The 24,754-nt window shown below is 40.8% G+C and overlaps 1 protein-coding gene across 1 annotated transcript; it reads right to left on the bottom strand.

Moving 5' to 3' along the window:
- Positions 1-2,171: 2,171 nt before the first annotated feature.
- On the bottom strand, positions 2,172-3,954 carry LOC143925366 (olfactory receptor 8G17-like). The gene has a single exon (XM_077449934.1). The coding sequence runs from the start codon at positions 3,749-3,751 to the stop codon at positions 2,819-2,821; it is 933 nt and encodes a 310-aa protein (XP_077306060.1). The 5' UTR covers positions 3,752-3,954; the 3' UTR covers positions 2,172-2,818.
- Positions 3,955-24,754: the final 20,800 nt, after the last annotated feature.

The following is a 24,754-nucleotide window of genomic DNA, read 5'->3' as shown; positions in this document are numbered from 1 at the left end:
ACAGAGAAAAAAAGGCAAAAAAAAAAGGCACCAATCACAATTTTAGGAAGGTCTTTTCTCCACTTGCTCCCCAGAGATTATGTTTTTCAAGTGATACAAATGATTTCCTAATTGTCTCTGTTTTTCGCATTGGTGGTAAGATCCCTAACCGTATCCGCTATGCTAGGTTGAGTAGTGGATTTCTACATTCTGGCAATGTTTAGTTTTGTGGCTGGGAGTAAATGGAGTCCTGGCTGTAGAGAGCAGTTAGTCAAAGCCTAGATGTAAAAGTGCTAAGGCAGCCCATAGATGATACAATTTCTTTTTCCTTGCACCATGGGTGGAAACAAAGAAAATCACTTCATTCCCCTATTAACACATTATCTATCAATGAATCGACTTGGGGTACAATCAGTCTACCCATACATGGATCGAAATTTGTCCGGTACCTGCTGAACTGGCTGCATTTTTAACCATATATGTTTGGCTTTAGGCAGGATTACATTTACATTTTTAAATTGCCTATTTTTTACATTGAGATGTTAACACATTTTCATTTAGACATTATAGGGAGAAATGGAACCCTTTGCTGTGAACCTTCTAAAATCGTAAACATCATATACAGTAAGAATTAGATTGAAAAAAACAAAAATTGTATTGAGGGAATAGTTTGTCATTTGTATTTAAACTTAAATCATTAGCCCTAAACAGGCAGTGATCCTGACCATGCTGAAGAATTGTCACCACAGAGGAGGGGAGCGGTCAGGAAAAGACATGACTTTTGTAGGACAAATGGGGTCCCTGTCAAACTATGCATAGCCCTCAAAGATGGCCACCCAGAATCACCTGGATATACATATACATAGTTGGATTGCACCGATACTGGTATCGGTGCCAATACCGAGTATTTGCCGTGTATTTGTCAATACCAACCGAGTATTTGCCAATACCAAGTATCAGTACTCGTGCAAATGCACCGATACCTGAAATGGATACTTTCAGGCTCGGTACTTTCAGCTGTCAGTTGGTCTCCCCTGTTGACAGCTGAAGTGTTAAAGAAGTCCGGTAATTGGACCTGTCAAAAAAAAATAAAAAAATCAGCCGGCAATGTTTATTAACAACATTGCTCAGCCGCTGAAACACTGAAAATAAAAAGAAACATTGTTCCTTTTTGAACCTTTCTGTTTCTTCATCTGCAGATCAAAGGGATGAACAAATGTTCCTCTGTTTAACCCCTTATTAACCCTTAATTTACTCTAATCAGCCTTAATTAACTCCTCATTCTCCTCCATTTAATAATTTCCCTGCTTTTTTTATTTATTTTTTATTTTTTTGTTCACGTCCTATTTTATAAATGATAAACAATTAAAACTTTTTTTTGTTTGCTTTGTTAGGCTGGATTCACACCTATGGCATTTTTTAGTGCTTTTTGCATTTTGCAGATTTGCACTACAGAACGTGTTCCATAGGAAACCATGTTAAATGGGTTGTAGTGCAAATCTGCAAAATGCAAAAAGCACTAAAAATGCCATAGGTATGAATCCAGCCTAACAAAGCAAACAAAAAAAAAAGTTTTAATTGTTTATCATTTATAAAATAGGATGTGAACAAAAAAAAAAAAAAAAATTGAAAAGTGAATATTTTTTACAAATATATATTAACATATATTTACACATTTCACACTGAAAAAGTGCAAATTAAAAAAAAAAAAAAATCAATTTATTTAATTTATAACTTTTCAATGATTTGTACCATTGCTGACAGCTGAAGTGAAAACAAAACAGTTGTGTTAGGTAATTGGTATTGGCGAGTACTAAAAAAAAAAAAAAGTATCGGTACTCATAAAAAAAATGGTATTGGTGCATCCCTAATGCATAGTATAGTGCTTTGTCTGTGTCTCTGCAGTAGACTCTCCCTTGCTATTTGTTAGACATGTGCATTCGTTTTCGTCCGAATGCATTTTCGCCCGAATTTCAGGTATTTTCGTTTTGACAAACGATAACGAAAGCGCAGAATCCGAAAAACGAAAGTTCCGACATAAATGAATGCTTTATTTTAGTTTTTGTTGGTACAACAGTTCGATATAGAATAGGAGATTCACGTGACTCTGACAATAACAATCTGTGTCTATAGAACCTGTGGTCGAATGAGCCTAACCTTACCTCTATTAGTCCAAGATTATATAGAGAAAATATTCGACATAGAGAGAAAAGATTTGACAAAGAGAAAAGATGACACCTGACACTGTGAGACTCAGACCATTCATTCAACATGAACGACGGAGATTCGACAAAGCAAAGAAAAACACACACGTTTATAATAATATTCGACGGAGCATCGAAACTTTACGACACTGCAATCCTACATTTCCAGAGTCAAATGCTCCACCTATAGTCTATATAGAGTTTAGCAGCTCCGTCGAATGTTCTTTATACATTCGACAGACACCATAAGCCTTCAAAGACAGATACGACCGTAATTCATGTGAATTTTCAGATGAATGCAATTTTTGAACGAAAAACTAAATAAATAAAAACGAATTTCGGGAGTAACTAAATAAATTTATTTTTCGGACGAAAACGAAATTCCGAAAATGAAATATTTCACTCTGCACATGTCTACTATTTGTCCTGGAGATCCTTGTCACTGACACAGAAGGAGAGGGAAATCTTCCAATAGAGACGCCTGTTTCAGTGACAACTATCTAGGAAAAGATGTCTGCTGTCTTTGGAGAGATTTTCACTCAAACCTCTGATTAGAGATACACATTAAAATGAACAAATTCCCAATGTATTTCGTATACAGGTAATAAAGAGTACTTCTATATCTTTATATATCTCTATTTCGATGTGAAGATCTTTCGTAAAACACTTTGAAATGCTGTTTTGAAATCCTGGTTCCTCAGACTATAAATAAGGGGATTGAGGAGAGGAAGGATCACCGTGTAAAAGACAGCTACCAATTTGTCACCAGGAAAATGATAACTAGCACTTGGCCGAAAATAATTAAACATAACAGAGCAATAAAATATGAAGACCACTGTCAGGTGAGAGGTACAAGTAGAGAAAACTTTACTTATTTTGCCTTTAGCTTGCATTTTAAGAACAGCTTTGAAGATATAGACATAGGACAGGATGGTCAATATTAAAGAGCCGACTCCGAGAAATCCACCCAAGATAAAGATGAGCAGAATGTTGATGAAGATGTCACTGCAGGAGATCTGAAACAATTGTGGAAGGTCACAGAAGAAACTCTCTACAATATCTGATGCACAAAATGTTAACTTGGAGACATAAAGAGTGTGAACTAAAGAATAAGTAAACCCGAGACACCAGACACCGGACACCAACTGCATACAAACTTGCCAACTCATGATCTGTATGTAACGCAATGGTTGACAAATGGCGGTATATCGATCATAGGACATGACAGCCAACAGAAAAACCTCAGAGATGGCAAAGAATATAAAGAAAAAGACTTGGGTTACACAAGTTGTGATAGGAATCTTTCTTCTGTTGGTATGAAGGTCAAATAACATTCGCGGGACGGTGACTGAGGAACAACAGAGGTCCAAACCGGCCAGGTTCCCAAGGAAGAAATACATAGGAACGTGGAGGTGAGAGTCGGTGACTATGAGGGAGATGATCAGACAATTCCATATTAATGTCAGAAGGTAGATGAGAAGGAAGAAGAGAAATAAAGGGAACTGGAGAGCTGGAAGCTCAGACAGTCCAGTGAGAAACAATTCATTCAAAATTGTCATATTTCTCATTGCAACAATTTTACTCACTTTGCAAAAATGTATAATATGTGATTCAACTCTTTATTAATATTTACATGAAGATTAAATGCATTACAATCAAAAAATCTGAAGTTCTCCACCAAAATCTGTTTCTTGTTATCATGGAAACTTGGAATGTTAGAATTGTTTATCAGCAATCTCAGGTATTGGCTGAAACCTACAGCAGTAAGTATGGATTCAAATGTCGTTTCAGTTCCAAGGTACAGAAAAGTCAGTTTCTAAAGAAAAAAAAAAAACACAAAAAAATAATAATTTTACCAAAGCCTTCTCTAAATTATTAATTGATATTTAATAATTAAATACTGTCACCAGAGCAGTGCAGCATCATCATATGACAATGCTTTTATTAGGGATACTGACTGGTGACATCGTGCAAAAAATAATGTTTAGACGTGCAATTCATTTCGTTACGTATTTTAATGAATTTCGACAAATTCATTAATTCTGAAATATCTGAATTAACCAAAATCTGTTTAACAAATTTTTCCAAATATCCGTAAATTTGAATATTCGAAAATTCATAGTTCGTAAATTCGAATATTCGAAATTCGAGAATCTGAAAACACGAAACTTTGAAAATCTGAAATAATAAATAACTAATAATAACTTAACTATTACTAACTATTAAATTATAGGTAATGGAATTTCCTTCCAAATTTGGCTGTTAGTGAATGTAACAAATACAAACGTATCCAAAGTTCTGAATTATCCAAAATAACGAATGTCGTATCTAAAAATTGGAACGTAAAAATTTTTTAATAATAAAAAACAATAATACATTTTTTTATTAGTAGTAGCATTATTATTTATTATTTATTATTAATTTGTTACATTCCATTTGTTTAGATGTGTCATTTGTTATTTCAGATAATTCGCAACTTTAGATAAATTCGTATTCATTAACAGCCAAATTTGAAAGGAAATTCCAATACCTATAATTTAATAGTTAGTTATTATTAGTTAGTTAGTTATTCTTTCAAATTTTTGGATTTTCTTTCAAATTTTATGGACTTTCACATTTTTGAATTTACGAATTTTCAAATTCACGAATTGCGATCATAACGAATAACCCGAAAAAACAAAACAAATGAAATGAAAATTAACACATTTTTTAAATTATTATCTTTATTAATATTTACATGAAGATTACATGTACTACAATCAATAAATAAGAATTTCTCCACCAAAATCTGTTTCTTGTTACTGTGGAAACTTGGAATGTTAGAATTGTTTATCAGCAATCTCAGGCATTGGCTGAAACTTACTGCAGTATAGATGGATTCGAGTGTTGTTTCAGTTCAGATCTAAGGTACAGAAAAGTCAGTTTTTCTTAAACTAAAAGAAAAAAAAATACAAAAAAATAATAATTTTACCAAAGCCTTCTCTAAATTATTAATTGATATTTAATAATTTAATACTTATTAATAATTTTTGAAGTGCCAGGAAGCCGTCCCCATTTTAAGTATCTAAGCATGCAATAATATGCAGAAATTGTTACATTTAACAATTATTCCATATAATAGATTTATATAGTATCAACTTTCTCTATACATAGCTCAGGTTGACACGTCTTCCTAACCACAAGGCTTTACAGGGGGTACCCGGGTTACAAACAAGATAGGGACTGTAGGCTTGTTCTTAAGTTGAATCTGTTTGTAAGTCGGAACAGGTACATTTTTTAAGTGTAGCTCTAGCCAAAAAATCTATTTTAAAGCTTTTTGGATAACATAGGGAAGGGTTATCACCTCTGTAACATTTGTTTAACTGTCTGTGCCCCTGTACAGAAGATTTCACCTCACTTTCTGTCCCAATGACAATTCGATTTAGAAAATTTTGGGCTGGTGGGGAAACAAGGATTGGTGATAAAGCATCAGTGGAGACACCTTTTTCCCATATGAACTCTTACAGGAGAGAATTTCCCTTCCTAGAGGTAGATTTCCTCTCACTTCCTGTTATCTCCCTCTGTTTGTAAGTAGGAGTCATTTGTACGTCGGATATTTGTAAGTAGGGGACTCCCTGTACTATGATAATTTGAGATGTCCTAGTATAGCATTTTGAATTTTAGCATTTAAGCTACCAAAACATAAAATACAATCTCCCCATAGAGAAGACCCTTAAAACATATCAACATCAACATAACAGTCAAACCTATTCCTAACTAAGCCTAAACCTGCTCTCACGCCCCCTTCTAAATCCTAATTTATATACCCCGTGAAAGAAAGAGTCATATACTCACCTATAATGAGGGCACTTCAGTATGGTGACACGATAACCTCAGTGGCTGGCTTCAGTGAAGATAAGAGATCACCATAAATGGTTGCAGAGCCTTGACAGTGACGTTACTCATAGGCTTACTATGGGTCATCCATTGGTGTCTTTCCCTTCCACCAAAGCTGCAATTGACAGCTGATCATGTGACCAGACCAAATCGCTCTTATCCTCCGATCGGACATTCCGACAACAAAATCCATGGATTTTTTTCAGACGGATGTTGGCTCGAACTTGTCTTGCATACACACGGTCACACAAATCTTAATGGAAATTCCGAACGTCAAGAACGCGGTGACGTCCAACACATTTGAGAAAAATGAAGTTCAATAGCCAGCGCGGCTCTTGTGCTTGATTCCAAGCATGCATGGAACTTTGTGCGTCGGAATTGTGCACACACGATCGGAATTTACGAAAACGGATTTTGTTGTCGCAAAATTTGAGATGGAAAATGTCCAATGGAGTCTACACACAGTCGGAATTTCCGACAACAAGCTCCCATCGGACATTTCCCCGTCGGAAAATCTGACCATGTGTATGGGGCATTAGAATAGGTAAGTATACACATCTGCCTTTCACAGGGTAGATAGAATAGGATTTAGGAGGGGGTATTAAAAGGCTGGACTTCTACTTTAAACCCAAAAATAAGATGTAATATGTTGCAGTTTTCCAATAGTAAGCATTAGTTTCATTTTAAAATGCAGCAAGAGAGAATTGAGTGTTTTTTGGGGGGAGTCACTTTAAGTCATGATAAGGAGGTACTTTAATTAACATTTTAGGATGCTTTAATTAGCTTTTAGAAATAAGATGGTGTCCTTCAGAGTACCGTTGAAACATAAATACTTTTTTCATTTTTAAAGTACAGTATATATATATATATATATATATATATGTATATATACACAGCATACTGTATTTTAACAATTAAAACAGTTATATACACAAATGTTTGATATTTTTAGAGTTTTAAGTTTAGTTTAGATGAATTAGAAGGTTACAGTACGTATTTAAATGTACAAATGTGTAGTTTTGGTATTATATTACAATTAAAGTGAAGGTGCAGGCTTTTTAATACCCCCCTCCCCCAGGTTTATCATTGAGTCCTTTATTCTAATTGCTTAGTTCTGCAGTTCAGCAGTACAAATACCTTTTTTTTTTGTTGAATTCCTCTACTTCGCCTCAGTACGTCATGTCCGGCCACGCATTGGCTCCTGGGATATGAGTCTCATCAATCTCAGGAGTCGAGGTGCCTCCACCACCATCGGCGCTTGCAGCAAAGCGCTGCGCTTTGTTGTTTATGAGCATGCGCATGATAGGGAGGTGCATGCTGGGTAGCCAGCAGTGCCATATCCCGACACTCGATAGCGGTGGGTTTCAGCTGCCCATGCTGAAGATGGGGGCGTGCTGGGGAGGGAGGGGACTGCAAAGTAAGTTTTTCAAACAAAATGACAAAACTGATATTTTCTAATGCAGATTGTAGGAGTAGGAGTAAATGCAAACCTCGTGGGGGGTGTTAAAAAACCCCCAAAAAAACAAAAAATGCTGAGACTCCACTTTAAAGTGCCACAGAACAGCACCCTCTATCCTCATCTGTAGAGCCCATAGAGAAAACTGAGCAGGGGTAATACTGCTTGAGATTTCATTGCAGAGTGCATTGAAACTCATAACAATATCTGTCGCAAATAACTTTTTTTTTCTGGCACTTATGGAACAGATATAACAAAAGCCTTTTAATGGCATTTTTAACACCTTGTTAATTTTTGCTCTAGGAAGATGTCATATGACGTCCCCCCAGAACATGCCTCTCATGCAGGTGCACAATCTGTCACCGGACAGAACCAATGACTGATCACTGTTCTGGCCTGCTGCCAATACCATGTAATCGCTGTCACCAATCACGGCAGATCCCATGATAGTTGTAAAAAATGGATGGCTTCCTTTAATGCCATCCATTGTATACAGCAGTGTTGCTACCTGTGATTGGTCACAGTGATCACCAGTATTAGTTTTGTCGACTAAAACTGACTAAAACATTTTAGTCGACTAACAATACCATTTTAGTCGACTAAAATATGGCTAAAACTAAAAGAATTGAGATTACTAAAATACGACAAAAACGAAAAAATTTCACTTTCGTCACACGACTAAGACTAAAACTAAATTGAAATTTGATGTCAAAATGAACATTGGTCCATAGTGCATGTTCATACCTCAATACCATAAATAATAATGTAGCACTTACCCCCGAAGGAGCTGCTGGATTTTATTGGGCTTATCCTTACCTCACCTGCTCACTGTGTCCGTCTTAGCCCTTGTACACACGGTCGGATATTCTGATGGACAATGTCCGATAGGACCGTGTTGTCGGATAACCCGACAGTGTGTGGGCTCCATCGGACTGTTTCCGTCGGAGTATCCGTCGGACCAAGTTTTCCAGCTGGGCTATAAAATTTTCCGACAACATGTCCGATTGTGTGTAGAGAATTCCGATCGGACAAAGTGCCACGCATGCTCAAATCAAATCCCTAGACCAAAGCTATTGGCTACTAGCCTGAACATAGCTCCATCGTAACAAAATTACGTCATCACGTTCTGAACAATCGGATTTTCTGACAACTTTGTCCGACCGTGTGTATGCAACAGTTTCGGACAAAATCCATCGGACAAAATCCGTCAGACAAAATCCAACGGATTTGGTTGTCAGAATGTCCGACCGTGTGTACAAGGGCTTAGGGGTCCCGTTGTAAAGTGGATTAAAGAATATTAGCTCCGACACTTTGTCCTTTTTCTGGGTGTTTATTGAAAAAGAACACAAAAGGGGGAATCCAAATGGCGCAGGCCAAACAAAGACCGATAAATTTATTGTGTGTCACAAATAACAGATGACATGCAAAATATTAAAAAAGTGATCACTGAAATTAGAAAATACAAAAATTCCAAAGAATAAAAGCAATGTGGAGTACAGGGAAGCTGCCCCGATGTGTTTCGACACTACAGGTCTTCAACAGGGGCTTACGTGTTCTTTTTCATATACAACCTTAAAACCCTTTTTCCATCCTGAGTTGTGGAGGAGAAAGAGAGCCAGTCCTGGATACGCTTACGATTTAAGCGCCAGCTGCTTTGGATCCATACAACCACGGTCAACCACGGTTTCATTTTCTAAATAGGTTCCTTTAAGCTAGTGCATTGTCGGTTCACTTCCCTTTTCCTTCGATTTCCCTTTCTTTTTTTTTTTCTCACTTCCTGTTTCTCTTCAGTAAACTTCACACCATCATGGGAGTGATATTTAGTCAGCCAGAACAGCTTACTGAACAGCTTACAGAGGAAGAACAGGAAGTGAGAAATCCAGACAAAGAAAACATTTAGAAAGGAAATCGAAGGAAAAGGTAAGTGAACCAACAATGCACTAGCTTAAAGGAACCTATTTAGAAAATAAAAAACAAACCTTTACAACCCCTTTAAGAGTTCCCTTCACTGGAACTAAGGGGCCACGCCCAACCCCTGAAAAACAACCCCACACCATAATCAACCCTCCACCAAATGATTTGCACTGGTGCACAAAGCAAGGTCCATGAAGACATGGATGAGTGAGTTTGGGGTGGAGGAATTTGACTGACCTGCACAGAGTCCAGACCTGAACGTGATAGAACACCTTTGGGATGAATTAGAGTGGAGACTATGAGCCAGGCCTTTCCGTCCAACATCAGTGACTGACCTCACAAATGTGCTTCTGGAAGAATGGTCAAACAGTCCCATAGACACCCTCCTAAACCTTGTGGACGGCCTTCCCAGAAGAGTTGAAGCTGCAAAGGGTGGGCCAACTCAGTATTGGTACGTAATAGAGGAAGTTTGGGACTTTAAAATGAAGCACTTGGATAATGGAGGTAGGTTTTAACCATATTAAAAAAAAAAAAAAATTTATTGATTGTTCAGTAACAGATCATAAAAAATAATAAAGATCAAATTCATAAAGTATATAGGCGTAAGTACAGTAGAAGCATGATATATAGTATTCACATATAGCAGCACACAGTAGTAATAAATAAAATAATTGGGTAGTATGGCATGGTAGTGCCTATGACAGCAAAACCGACATCAGCAAGTACATCCACATAATAGATATGCATCAACTAGATGTAAAACAAAAATAAATTTAGTATATAGTTAAAAAAGTAAATTCATAATAAAATAAATATAGTTCCGTATAAAGTATAGCTGGGACATCATTTCAAAAGCTCGACACGTTTCGTGGGTGTCTCCCCACTCATCAGGAGCTGATGCGACCAAAAAATTCCTATGGAATAGAATAAAAAATTATAATATACTAACCATATAAATAAAAATAAATTAATGGGGATTTAATGCGTGTAAATGGTTAGCCAGGGCAGACTCACCAATCCGGATGGAAAGTGCAGTGTGCGGCAGTGGGCGTAGGTTGGGCCATGGGCAAGATCCCTCCCCGGGAACTGAGGCGGCATAGACATGGATGCGATATCAGGCAAAACCAAAAAGATACAGCAGTGTTGAAGAGTATAAGATATGGAGTGTGTGGCAATTGTTGAAAACAACATATCTAAAAACAAAATGTTAATAGTATGTATGATTAATGAAAATAATGTGATGTGAAAGTAATTTAAAATTGATAGTGACCCTCAAAGGGTACAGAGAGAGTGCTGGCCATAAGGCAAGTATATACTATGTAGTAAGTATATGCAGATGAATGTAAACAGTGAATGGTGTGCAAAATTAAAAATAATGTAATAGTGTGAAAGAAAGTATGAGTGTGCAGGTTAACAAAAAGTGAAGAAAATTGATGAAGGGGTGTACATAGACCATGATAGACAAGGAGAGTGGCAGAATTACCAGTCAGCAAAAAAAAAAAAAAAGGTGTGAGTAGTAGGAGAAAAACGATTTTTCACCTAAACATCGCTCCTAAAACACCAGCAGACAAGATATTAGGATGAGAGATCCGTCCAGCCGGCGTCCTGCCAATAAGGTCTGCAGACACCGGTCAGGGCGGCTCTGATAATAAAGGCCCCTTTAACTATCAACAGCTGATGCTGATTGCACAACCAGCATGGAGAAAAAAATAAAATAATATATAAGGTAAACTTTAATGATAGTAATGGTAATATTTATAAAAGCTAGTATAGTAGCTTAAGACAAAAGGTAGTAACCATGAGCATAGGCAGGGTCAAGTACAATCAGAACAGAGATGAAGTGTGAGTAGAAGGAAAAAAGAGATTTTTCACCTAAACATTGCTCCTAAAAAACAACACCAGCAGACAAGACGGCCAGTGTGTGCAGACTCCATGCAGAGACCCACCGCACACATAGCTATCTCCGAGTGGGGTTTAAATATGTCGCCAACGCCACATGCGTGAAACATAGGGGAGGGACCCACACCTAACCTGGATAAAAAAAAAAAAACAGCGACAGGCGCACCAGATCCCCCCAATAGAGACACGGAGACGGAAATCACTAAACGACGGCGTGATGACGTCAAAGGTGACGTCACCTGCACGACGTAGGACGTGTGGCGCCGATGCGCAAAGTAGAGTCCACCCGAACCTCCCAATCAGATGTGAAGGGGGAGGAGGGGAGGACCAACTGGCGCATCGCAGTTCCCGCAAGAAAGAAAAGACCCCAGCAACACCCAAATACCCAACCGCCCCACACATAACAATAACCGCAATCGGCCAGAGAGTGTGCACTGGACCCTATTAATTAAATATCCAGGTGGGACGTTTATACGGTCTCGGTAATGCTGTCAATGTACAACATAAACATGAATAGAATAAATGTATGTAGGTACATAAAAAATCTAAAGACATCAGCAATATATAAATGGACCTCACGCCGGGAAGATAGGGGGACACTATCAATCCCGTATATCCAGGTACTTCCATCCCGATATATATGCAAAAAAGAGGGGAATTTTGGGACTTTAAATGAAGCACAAGTATGTGCCTCCATCCCGGTAATCGGTACGTAATAGAGGAAGTTTGGGACTTTAAAATGAAGCACTTGGATAATGGAGTTAGGTTTTAACCATATTAAAAAAAAAAAAATTGTATTGATTGTTCAGTAACAGATCATAAAAAATAATAAAGATCAAATTCATAAAGTATATAGGCGTAAGTACAGTAGAAGCATGATATATAGTATTCACATATAGCAGCACATAGTAGTAATAAATAAAATAATTGGGTAGTATGGCATGGTAGTGCCTATGACAGCAAAACCGACATCAGCAAGTACATCCTGATAATAGATATGCATCCACTAGATGTAAAACAAAAATAAATTTAGTATATAGTTAAAAAAGTAAATTCATAATAAAATAAAATAAATATAGTTCCGTATAAAGTATAGCTGGGACATCATTTCAAACTCGCTCATCCATGTCTTTATATACCTTTGCTTTGTGCACTGGTGTGCAGTCATGTTGGAACAGGAAGGGGCCGTCCCCAAACTGTTCCTACAAGGCAATTGTCCAAAATGTCTTGGTATGCTGACGCCTTAAAGGGGTTGTAAAGGTTTGTTTTTCATTTTCTAAATAGGTTCCTTTAAGCTAGTGCATTGTCGGTTCCCTTACCTTTTCCTTCGATTTCCCTTTCTTTTTTTTTTTTTCTCACTTCCTGTTTCTCTTCAGTAAACTTCACACCATCATGGGAGTGGTATTTAGTCAGCCAGAACAGCTTACTGAACAGCTTACAGAGGAAGAACAGGAAGTGAGAAATTCAGACAAAGAAAACATTTAGAAAGGAAATCGAAGGAAAAGGTAAGTGAACCAACAATGCACTAGCTTAAAGGAACCTATTTAGAAAATAAAAAACAAACCTTTACAACCCCTTTAAGAGTTCCCTTCACTGGAACTAAGGGGCCACGCCCAACCCCTGAAAAACAACCCCACACCATAATCAACCCTCCACCAAATGATTTGCACTGGTGCACAAAGCAAGGTCCATAAAGACATGGATGAGTGAGTTTGGGGTGGAGGAATTTGACTGACCTGCACAGAGTCCAGACCTGAACGTGATAGAACACCTTTGGGATGAATTAGAGTGGAGACTATGAGCCAGGCCTTTCCGTCCAACATCAGTGCCTGACCTCACAAATGTGCTTCTGGAAGAATGGTCAAACATTCCCATAGACACATCTCCTAAACCTTGTGGATGGCCTTCCCAGAAGAGTTGAAGCTGCAAAGGGTGGGCCAACTCAATATTGAACCCTACGGACTAAGACTGGGATGCCGTTAAAGTTCATGTGTGTGTGTAATGGCAGGCGTCCCAATACTTCTGGTAATATAGTGTATGCCCTTGTACACATGGTCGGACATTCTGACAGAAAATGTCCGATCAGACCGTGTTGTCGTATAATCCGGCCGTGTGTGGGCTCCATCTGACTTTTTCCGTCGGAATGTCCAACCAACAACGTTTTGAGAGCTGGATATAAAATTTTCCGACAACATGATCCGATCGGACTTTGTCCGATCGTTTGTAGAGAATTCTGATCGGACAAAGTGCCACGCATGCTCAGATCAAATTACGAGACCAAAGCTATTGGCTACTAGCCTGAACGTAGTCCCATCGTAAGGAAAGAACGTCATCACATTCTGACAACTTTGTCCAACCGTGTGTATGCAACACCAGTTTCGGACAAAATCCGTCAGAAAAAATCAGACGGATTTTGTTGTCGGAATGTCCGACCGTGTGTACAAGGGCTTAGTCTTGTTTCACATTTTAAATATATGCAAAGCACGCTCCTAAAAATGATACATATAAATAGAGCTTAGCTGTGTTTTATGAATGGAAATATTGTGGTCTCATTCCAGATTTTGTCAGTGATACCCCAATAGAAGTAAATCTTGATGGAAGAGGAATGGGGAGTCTCCCCGGGAAGAATCACTTCAATAAGTCTAATGTGGAGACATTTTGCTGAAGAAAGTAAAATGCTTACACCAGAAAATCTACAGTATGTGAATTTTTTGATTGCAGTGCAGTTGTATCAGCCACACATAGATATATTTATTATGCCGACATTTTCCCCTGACATCCCGTTGCACACGGGAGTGGATGTGACTCTGTATTCATCTGAGATTACTCACATGGATCATCGGGAAAATTCAATTCTACAGAAAATGTAACTTTATTTCGTACACACACAACATACAAATATTCATAAATAAATCTATTTTTTTTTTCTGCTTTGATTTTAAGTTTAGAATGGGAAGTTGTGATAGTGAAATGAAGTTTGCAATACATTTGTAAAAATGTAGAATAATTGGTAAAAGAAAAAAAATTAAAAGAATAGGTTTGTATAATATTAAAAATTATTAGGACCAATTATTCTTCCTGGTTTGATTAGGGGTTCTAATTTCTAATTTGCCATGTTTAGAGGAAAAAAAAAAATGCAGACTATGACCCTGAGAACACCATCCCTACAGTCAAGCGCAGAGGTGGAAACATTAACCACTTCAGGACAGGGCGCTTCCACACCTTCCTGCCCAGACCAATCTTCAGCTTTCAGTGCTGTCACTTTTTAAATGGCAGTTGCGCGGTCATGTTAAACTGTGCCCAAACTAAATTTGTGTCATTTTGTTCCCACGAATAGAGCATTCTTTTGGTGGTATTTGATCACCTCTGCTCTGGTTTTTATTTTTTGCTAAACAAATAAAAAAAAAATCGAAAATTTTGAAAAAAAACTTTTTTCTTTGTTTTTGTTGTAAAATGTTGTAAATAAGTAAGGTTTCTCCTTCACTGATGGGCACTGATAAGCTGCACTGATGGGCACTGATCAGGCGGCACCGATGAGGTAGCACCAGTGAGATGGCACTGGTGAGGTGGCACTGATGGGCACTGGCAATGGGCACTGATAGGCGGCACTGATCGGTATCTATAGGTAGCACTGAGAGGTGGCACTGATATGCGGCACTGATGGGCATTGATAGGTTGCACTGATAGGCGACACCGATGAGCACTTAAGGGCTGCACTGATGGGAACTTATGGGTGGCACTGATAGACGGCACTGATGGATACTGATGGGAACTAATGTGCACTGATAAGTGGCACTGATGGGCACTGAAAGGCAGCATTGATGGGCACTGATAGCTATCACTGATAGATTTCACTGATATGCATCATTGGCACTGGCAGGCATTTTTCATTGGAATTGATTGGCAGCTGCCTGGGCACTGATTGGCATTTCCCTGGTGGTCTAGGGTGGCATACCTGGTTGTCCAGTGTGTTGGCCATCCCTGGTGGTCCTGGCGGCATCCTGTTGGTCCTGGGCAGGCATCCGAGGGGGGAATGCACTGATAAACAATCAGCACAGACCCCCCCCCCCCCGTCAGGAGAGCAACTGATCAGCACTCCTCTGTTCACGTCTGTCAGTCTTGAGTGAGGAAAAGCCGATCAACGGCTCTTCCTGTTTACATTGTGATCAGCCGTGATTGGAACGGCTGATGACGTGGTAAAGAGTCTCTGTCAGAGACTCTTTACCTAGATCGGAGTTGCGGTGTGTCAGACTGACATACCACAACAACAATCGCAACGATATCAGGATATCGCAAACACTTTGCAGATGTAATTTTGCTATATGGCGGGGGTGGAAAGTGATTAAGCTTTGGGGCTGTTTCTCTGCTAAAAGTACAGATCGACTTTGCCTCATTGAAGGGGCAATGGAGGGGCCATGGATGGGTCTTTCAGCATGATAATGACCCAAAACATACCACAAAGGCAACAAAGAAGTGACTCAAGAAGAAGTACATTAAGGTCATGGAGTGGCCTAACCAGTCTCCAGACCTTATTCCTAGAGAAAATGTATAGAGGGAGCTGAAACTTCGAGTTGCCAAGCAACAGCCAAGAAACCTTAAGAATTTACAGAAGATCTGTAAAATCTGTAAAATAGAATGGACCAAAATTCCTCCTGAGATGTGTGCAAACCTGGTCACTAACTACAGAAACATCTTATCTCTGTGCTTACCAACAAGGGTTTGTCCACCAAGTCATGTTTTGCTTGGGGATCAAATACTTGTTTTACTCACTGAACTGCAACTTAGCCGCTTCCCGACCAGCCGCCACAGTTTTACAGAATTGCACGGGTGCGGGCGGGCGAATCAATATTATGTTACATCGGGTACACAGCCCCCTAGGCGGCTTTGACGATCGGATTTGTTGTAGAACTGATCAGTCTCCAAGCCCAGGCAAATGATTTATGGCCTAGACCTGCTGATCGGTCCTGACAAATGAAATCCTCCCCTGCCTGTGTAACTGTAAACATAGACAGGGGAAGTGATGTTATCTCTCCTCGTGGAATCCTTTTCGTTCCAGAGAGTGGTGAGATAACATCTCAAAGTGAGTTGCTCCAACACTACACTAACATCAGTACAAATAGACACATATTTCACCCTCCGATTGCCCCCAACCCCTTCATTCAATGTCACTATGTTACCCAGTGCAGTGTTCATATTTTTTTTTTTGATCACTGTACTGGTGACGCTAATCAGCATTAGAGTACTTAGTGATAGGCCAAGATAGGTCTAGGGACCCCCCTAACCTCCTAATAAAGGTTTAACCCCTTGATCACCCCCTGTCACCAGTGATCACTGTATTAGTGTCACAGGACGACACTGGTTAGTTTTTTTTTTTTACAGTGTCAGGGCACCCACCGTGTATTACCCCAATAATGGTTTAACCCCTTGATCACTCAGCGGGTCTTAGCATCAGTCAGAGTCTGCGTCACCCCAGGCAGCATCAGATTAGTGCCAGTAGCGCTAACACCCATGCATGCACCATACACCTCCCTTAGTAGTATAGTGTCTGAACGGATCAATATCTGTTCTGATCAGAACTATATGAGCGTCCCCAGCAGTTTAGGGATTCCAAAAATGCAGCGTTAGCGGGATCAGCCCAGATACCTGCTAGCACCTGTGTTTAGCCCCTCCCAGCCCAGCCCACTCAAGTGTAGTATCAATCGATCACTGTCACTTACAAAAACACAACACACATAACTGCAGTGTTCATAAAGTCAGGCCTGATCCCTTCGAACACTAACGTTTTTTTTGGTAGCGTTTGAAGCAGTCGCTGACAGTCAGGAGCTCTTTTTCCTGTGAGTCTTACTACTGTACCAATAAATTTAGAGACCAAAATGTCAAATCGAAGGTATAGTAGTGAAGAGGCCTACACGTTTCTGAGTATGAAAGATAGTGAAGAGGAAGTCATTCATCTGTCAGATTCAGACTCAGAATATGAACCGGTAGACAGCACCCTGACAGATAGCTCTGACGACAGAGTTGTGGTCCCTGCCAAGGTCAGGCGTACCCAACCCCATTCTTCTGTTGTCGTTGAGGTGCAATAACCACAGGGCTCTCGTATGGAGCAGAGAGCCAGTACTATTGCCACTATTCCTTCTGGTGAACTGGCAAGCACCAGTGGCCTAGTACATCCTGGTTGTACATCCAGCACTGTAGTAACAGGTGGTGACGTGGCGAGTCCCGTAAGTGAAGTTCAAGCTTGTGAGGTGGCTAGCAGATGTAGTGTCCCGCTGCCACCAAGAAGAAAAAGACAGTCCCGTCTAGCCCATAGTGGCCTTCTTGCTGCATTTGCCAATCCTAATTGGGAACTCACCACTTCTGCATCACCCATACTTCCCCCGTTCACTGGCCAACCCAGAATTCTGGTCGAAACAGTTGATTTTACATCACTTGATTTTTATTCACTTTTTTTCATGAAAGATCTCTATAGATCTATTGTGGACCAAAGCAATATATATGCTTTGGTCCAAATTCATTGCCACTAATCCCCAGCTGACCATTACCAGAGATTGGAAACCTACTGTATGACGGTTTCCGAATTTAAGACCTTTCTGGGCCTATCCCTCCTCATGGGCATAACTAAAAAGAGTGAGTTGTGGTCATATTGGTCCACTGATCCAATTCACCATATGCCCGTGTTTTGTTTTTCCATGTAAACAAAAAGTGTCAGAAAAAGTCTTTGTCTTCAAGTGGGTGATGTGTGACATAAGCTTCTAAGTGTTGTGCATAAAATGGCAGGACAGTTCAAACTCCCCCAAATTACCCCTTTTTGGAAAGTAGACACCCCAAGCTATTTGCTGATAGGCATGTTGAGTTCATGGAATATTTTATTTTACTGCCACAAGTTTCTGGAAAATTACAAACTTTTTTTTTGCACAAAGTTGTCACTAAATGATGTATTACAAAAACTGCAGGTATTCCAAAAATGTCCACCCTTTACCTAAATACCCACCGCTGCGCCTAGACAAAGCCTGCTCCCTCAACTAGAGCTGCCACTTGAAAAAACGTAAAGTGAAAATCGTATTTTATCTTTTAAAACTAAAATCAGAAAAAGGGAAAAATAGTGGCGCTTAACTAAAAATTATAACTAACTCCAAAAAACGTGACACCAATTAAATGATATGAACAACGTGTGTGAGAACAACAATTGAGGTGTGCGAGCTTGTAAGCGTTGTTCTCACCCCCTCCTCGGTGCCCAGACACAGATACGAATCACCAGTTCCCTGTTCAGCTCCAAACACTGCACATTACTGGTGATGATTGCACACACAGCCATGCCCCCGTCGTTTCATCATACACTGACTTCCTCATGGAGTTCGAAGTAGAAAATATCTTTTTTTTTTTCAACATTTTTGGTCTTTTTTCATTTATATCGCAAAAGATGAAAACTGCAGAGGTGATCAAATAACACGAAGCAAAAGCTCTATTTGTGGGGAAAAAAGGACACAAATATTGTTTGGGTACATCATTGCATGACCGTGGAATGACCAGTTAAAGCAGTGCAGTGCTAAACTGTAAAAAGTGCTCTGGTCAGGAAGGGGGTAAAACCTTCCTGGGCTGAAGTGGCTAAACCTTATTTAAGTTGGAAGAAAATTAACTATAGCTGTTTTTAAATTCCTTCCTTTCTCCACCTACCTATCCTGCTTAACCTAAATAAAAAAGATCATCTGCATATTTACCTATTTTTGATCTGCTCCAGTCCAGTCACATGATCCTGTAGCTCTGTGTAAGGGAGGGAGCATTCAAGAAAAGCTGTCAATTCTGGGAGTCATGATGTCCTGGAGCCTCCTATGGACTAGCAATTGTTGGCCCTCCCTCCTCTACCATGCAGCAGCCACTAACTGACACAGGGAACCCGGAGCTGCAGGATTATGTGTCTGAACCAGACTGGATTAAAAATAGTTAAGTAATGCTGCGTACACACAATCAAACTCTCCGGCGGAACTTGATCCGCCCGTGTGTGGTCTCCGGCGGACTTAGAAAGTAGTTTTGACTCAAAAATTGTCCGCCGGACTGCGAGTCCGGAGGACAATCTGGCCGTGTGTGTGCTAGTCCTCCTGAGCCGTACCAGGCCACGTGCCCTCAACATGGGGGGTGCTTTGGGGAAGGGGGGCCCTGAGGCACCCCCACCCCAAAGCACCTTGTCCCCATGTTGATGAGGACAAGGGCCTCTTCTCGACAACCCTGGCCGTTGGTTGTTGGGGTCTGCGGGCGGGGGGCTTATCAGAATATGGGAGCCCCCTTTCATAAGGGGACCCCCAGATCCTGGCCCCCCACCCTATGTGAATGAGTATTGGGGTACCCCTACCCATTCACCTGTGAAAAAAAGTGTAAAAATAAAACACAACACATGTTTTTTTAATTATTTATTGCACAGCCTCGGTGGTCTTCTTCCGTCTTGGGGGGTTGTCTCGCCGGACTCCTCCGATAGCTTCTGCTCTTTTACTAGCTCTTTCACTAGCGGAGGAGCCTGGCTTTCTTCTTCCTCGCCACCGCCATCCGGGGGGTCTTCTTCCGACTTCAGGGGTCTTGTCCCCCTTTTCGGTGGTCTTGCCCCCCTCTTCGGTTGTTCTTGCCGGGCCTCCGCTCCTTCTTCCAGCTCTTTTACTAGCGGTGGCCCGGTCTTCTGTCGCCGCTGTCGCCGATGTCGCCACTGTCGCCGCCTTCTCTTCTTCTCTTCTGCTGTTCTTCTCTTCTTCTTCCTTGAGATGTTGACTCGATGCTGTCTCTTGCCGTAATGACAGAAACGTGTTGCGCGGCAACTTATATAGGGAAAGTAGGCGGGGTCACTGGGTGATGTCCCTGCCCATTATGATGTCACAGTCCCAGAGGATGCTGAGACTGTGACATCATAATGGGCGGGGACATCACCCGGTGACCGCCCATTGTCCCTATATAAGACGCCAAGCAACACGTCCCTGTCATTACGGCCAGAGACAGGGTCGAGTCAACATTTCAAGGAAGAAGAAGAGAAGAACAGAAGAAGAGAAGGCGGCGACAGCGGCAACAGAAGACCGGGCCACCACTAGTAAAAGAGCTGGAAGAAGAAGCGGAGGCCCGGCAAGAACAACTGAAGAGGGGGGCAAGACCCCCGAAGAGGGGGGCAAGACCCCCGAAGTTGGAAGAAGACAGCAGTGGCAAGGAAGAAGAAAGCCGGGCTCCTCCGCTAGTGAAAGAGCTAGTAAAAAAGCAGAAGATAGCGGAGGAGTCTGGCGAGAAGATCCCCCAAGATGGAAGAAGACCACCGGAGCTGTGCAATAAATAATTTTAAAAACATGTGTTGTGTTTTATTTTTACACTTTTTTCACAGGTGAATGGGTAGGGGTACATGGTACCCCGATACTCATTCACATAGGGTGGGGGGCGGGATCTGGGGGCCCCCTTATTAAACCAACGGCCAGGGTTGTCGGGAAGAGGCCCTTGTCCCCATCAACATGGGGGCAAGGTGCTTTGGGGTGGGGGGGCTGCAGGGCCACCCTTCCCCAAAGCACCACCCATGTTGAGGGTACGCAGCCTGGTACGGCTCAGGAGGTGGGGCTCGCTTGTCCCCACCCCCTTTCCTGACCGGCCGGGTACTGTGCTCGGATAAGGGTCTGATATGGACCTGGGGGGGCCCACGGCGTTTTTTCGCCGTAGGACTTCCCCTTTAAGTCCATACCAGGTGACGGGGCCAGCGACATGTCAATGTCATCGCTAAAGGCGGACTTTCTGGGGGTTTGTCCGCCAGACTAAGTCCGCCGGATAGTCTGATTATGTGTACGCGGTATAAGACTTCTTTCACACTTAGGCATTTTTCAGGCATTTTAGCGCTAAATTTAGCCCATGTAAAGTGCCTGAAAACTGCCTCCCATGCCTCCCATTCCTGAGTTATTTTACACTGGAGCTGTGCGCTTGCAGGATATTAGAAAAAGTTCAAGAAGCAGCATCTTTGGGGTGGTTTGGGAGCGTTCTATACAGCGCCTTTTAGGGGTGCTTTTAACCCTTTTAACCCTTTTAACCCTGATGTAAACGTGCACTATATATGTAAATCAATGTGTAAATTGATGGTGATGGCACAATATATCTATCTATCTATCTATCTATCTATCTATCTATCTATCTATCTATCTATCTATCTATCTATCTATCTATCTATCTATATATATAAAGTATATATGCACGACTAATAGTTGTCCTGTGGACAGATTCTCCCCCCTGAGCTGTGGATCTCTGCAGCTCCTCCAGAGTTACCATGGACCTCTTGGCTGCTTCTCTGATGAATACTCTCCTTGCCCAGCTGGTCAGTTTAGGTGGATGGCTTTGTCTTGGTAGGTTTGTAGTTGTGCCATACTCTTTCCATTTTCAGATGATGTTTTAGTTAGGGGTATCAGAGTAAAGGGGGCTGAATACAGTGCACACCACACTTTTCACATATTTATTAGTAAACAAATGTGAAAAAACATTTATCATTTTCCTTTCAATTCATAATTATGTGCCACTTTGTTTTGGTTCTATCACATAAAATCCCAATAAAATACATTTATGGTTTTGGTTGTAACGTGAAAAAATGTGGAAAATATCAAGGGGAAATGTTCAAGGCACTATGTGTATATACATATATATATATATATATATATATATATATATATATATATATATATATATACATATATATATATATATATATATATATATATATATATATATATATATATATATATATATATATATATATATATATATATATATATATATATATATATATACACATATATATATATATATATACACATATATATATATATATACATATATATAAGTGTGGGAACTCCCACCCAAGATCCACTCCCCCACCAAAAAAAAAAAAAATGATACGCTCATATGCACAAACACTTCAAAAGCGGTATTTTTCATCCAATTTTCGTATTGTGTGTATGAAGCTTAACTGTTAGTACAATTCTCAATAAATACGGTAATTCTCTGAACAATCAGCATTCATTCAATTGTGCTTCCATGCAAATGTGAACATCATGTTCCTGATCTTTATTGGGGAATTTTATTTTGTATATAGAGTGTTTATGTGGTGAGTTTACACTTTTCATTGAACAGAGTTTGGATAACACAGGGTTAAACAGGTCATAAATGAACTGCATATTATCTGGACAGAATGCTTGGGGAGATAGTGATGTGTTCCTGCTTAGGAGATGTATGTTAGCTTAGGGGGGCTGCAAACTCTGCAAGGCTCCAACACACATTCGCTGCTATTCCAACCCTTCACATATTTCCACATAAACTTCCCTCCTGGCATTAAACTTTGCCAGGTATTGTGCTCAGCTTACCACCCCAAACTGATGTTCCTCCCTCAGCTCACCTCTCTCCCTGCATGTCCTGGGAGCAGAATAGCTGATCTACCCATCAGCTAGACCTAGACCTGATCTACCCGTCAGCTAGCTGTGATTGACAGGTAGATCGAAGAGGAAGCTGTCATGGGGCCCCCTATTGGCAATGCCTGAATGGTCAGGTGTGGGGCACTTACTATAGTGAGCTGTGTCGGCAGCTGCTGGTGTAGCACCTGCCACACAGCTCGCATACTTCAAAGTCTTGCAGGACACGGCTGCTAACGGGAACTGAGTTCCTGTTGTGGGAAAAGTACAGGAACTCCGTTCCCATGCGTTCCCGCAGGACCTGAGCCCTGCGGCAGGACTATAAAGAGACCAGTAGCCAATAGCTTTTGTCTCGTAATTTATTCTGAACTTGCGTGGCACTTTGTGCGTCAGAATTGTATACACACAATCAGAATTTAAACAATCTTATTTTGTTGTCGGAAAATTTTAGATCCAGATCTCAAACTTTGTGTGTTGGAAATTTCCGATGGAAAAAGTCCGGTGGAGCTCACACACGATCGGAATTTCCGACAACAGTCCGATCGCACATTTTCCATCAGAAAGTCTGACCGTGTGTACAGGGCATATGTGTATGTTTTAATCAGTCAATGAATTGATTACACACAGCAATGTCTCCACCCAAGAACCAACCTTTCTTGACAAGTCTCACCACTCCTGGCTTGCTCACAAGGATATTATTTTCAAAGTGAAGGTTTACTGGGTTCACTAAGCTGAGGGACATTTCCAATGCAAAGTGAACAACCTATGTTCTTTTAGAAAATGACCCCTTCTGACAATTTTGGAAAGTTTGTGAACACAGTTATCAGAAATCTTTAATTTTTTATTTTTTTTTAAAGGAGAAGTTTTTTTATTTATTGACAAATTAGACAGTACAAACACAACACATACCTTACAAAGGATCTGACAATAGGTATTCAAATACACAACATCAAATGACATGCATATTGGGCTTCCCAGTCTAACAAGATGAACAGTGAGGAGACCACAATCTTAGAACACGGGATTTCACATTATTAAGTTAAGTGCAATCTTTAGTATCAGTCATGCTAATGCCGCGTACACACGAGCGAATTGTCCGGCGTACTTAGTCTGCCGAAACGCATTTCAGCGGACAATTCGATTGTGTGTGGGCTTCAGCGGTCTTTTCCAGCGTAAAGTCCGGCGGACTTAGAAAGTAGTTTTGCACTCCAATCTTTCCGCCGGACTTGGGTTTCAGCGGACAATACGTTCGTGAGTATGCTAGCAAATGGGTCCGCCAGCCCGACGGGCGGCGAGGTGGGGGGGGACAGGAGAAGGAACACCCCACTCTCAGGCCCACCTGAGCAGGACACTGCCCTGAAATCAAAGGGAAGGGACCAACCCCCCATCACCCCTCACTAGCAGGGGAAGCTTCATTAGCCAGAAGAATTTTTTACATTTGGACAGATTGGTTTGGGATTATATTGGACACCAAATATTGTGTGCATTGTCACATTGCATATTATGTTTATGTTGCATATTATGTTTAGTTTTAGGTTCATTTTATGAGTTTGATCCTAATCTTTTCTTCTCTGGTTGATTTACTTTCTTTAGGCAAAGGACAAGTTTTCTGTAGAGTGAAGAGCGTTCCACTTAACATTAAACTGTATCTTTCTAGTATCTAGAAAAGAGGATTTAGTTCACTGTGCATCTGTTTTGCATTGGAGATAATCTTAAAGTAAACCCTTACAACACACTTTGACCTACAGGTAAGCCTAGATTAAGGCTTACCTGTAGGTCCAAGAAATATCTCCTTAACCTACACGGTTTAGGAGATATTTGCCGAAATAGACAGGCATGCGCCGTAGACAGTGGCGCGCAGGCGCACTGAGCGCGGCACCCGTCAACGGTAATATGCCACGCGTGGCGGCTCCCGTGCACATGCGCGGGAGTGACGTCATCGCGGCTTCACTGAATGACAGCGGCGGAGCGGCGAGACCCCACCGAGAGGACGGATGCGCCAGACTACAGGGGACAGCGGGGGC

The sequence above is a fragment of the Lithobates pipiens genome, unplaced genomic scaffold (assembly GCF_037356315.1).
Source record: "Lithobates pipiens isolate NorthernLeopardFrog02 unplaced genomic scaffold, aLitPip1_a1.2 Scaffold_22, whole genome shotgun sequence".
Lineage (NCBI taxonomy): Eukaryota > Metazoa > Chordata > Amphibia > Anura > Ranidae > Lithobates > Lithobates pipiens.
Note: the sequence above shows the minus strand (reverse complement) of the source record. Positions and strands in the feature narration are given on the sequence as shown.

Bases quoted from the DNA above. Each gene is read 5' to 3' on its own strand.
- LOC143925366 (XM_077449934.1), bottom strand. From the start codon at position 3,751: ATGAGAAATATGACAATTTTGAATGAATTGTTTCTCACTGGACTGTCT.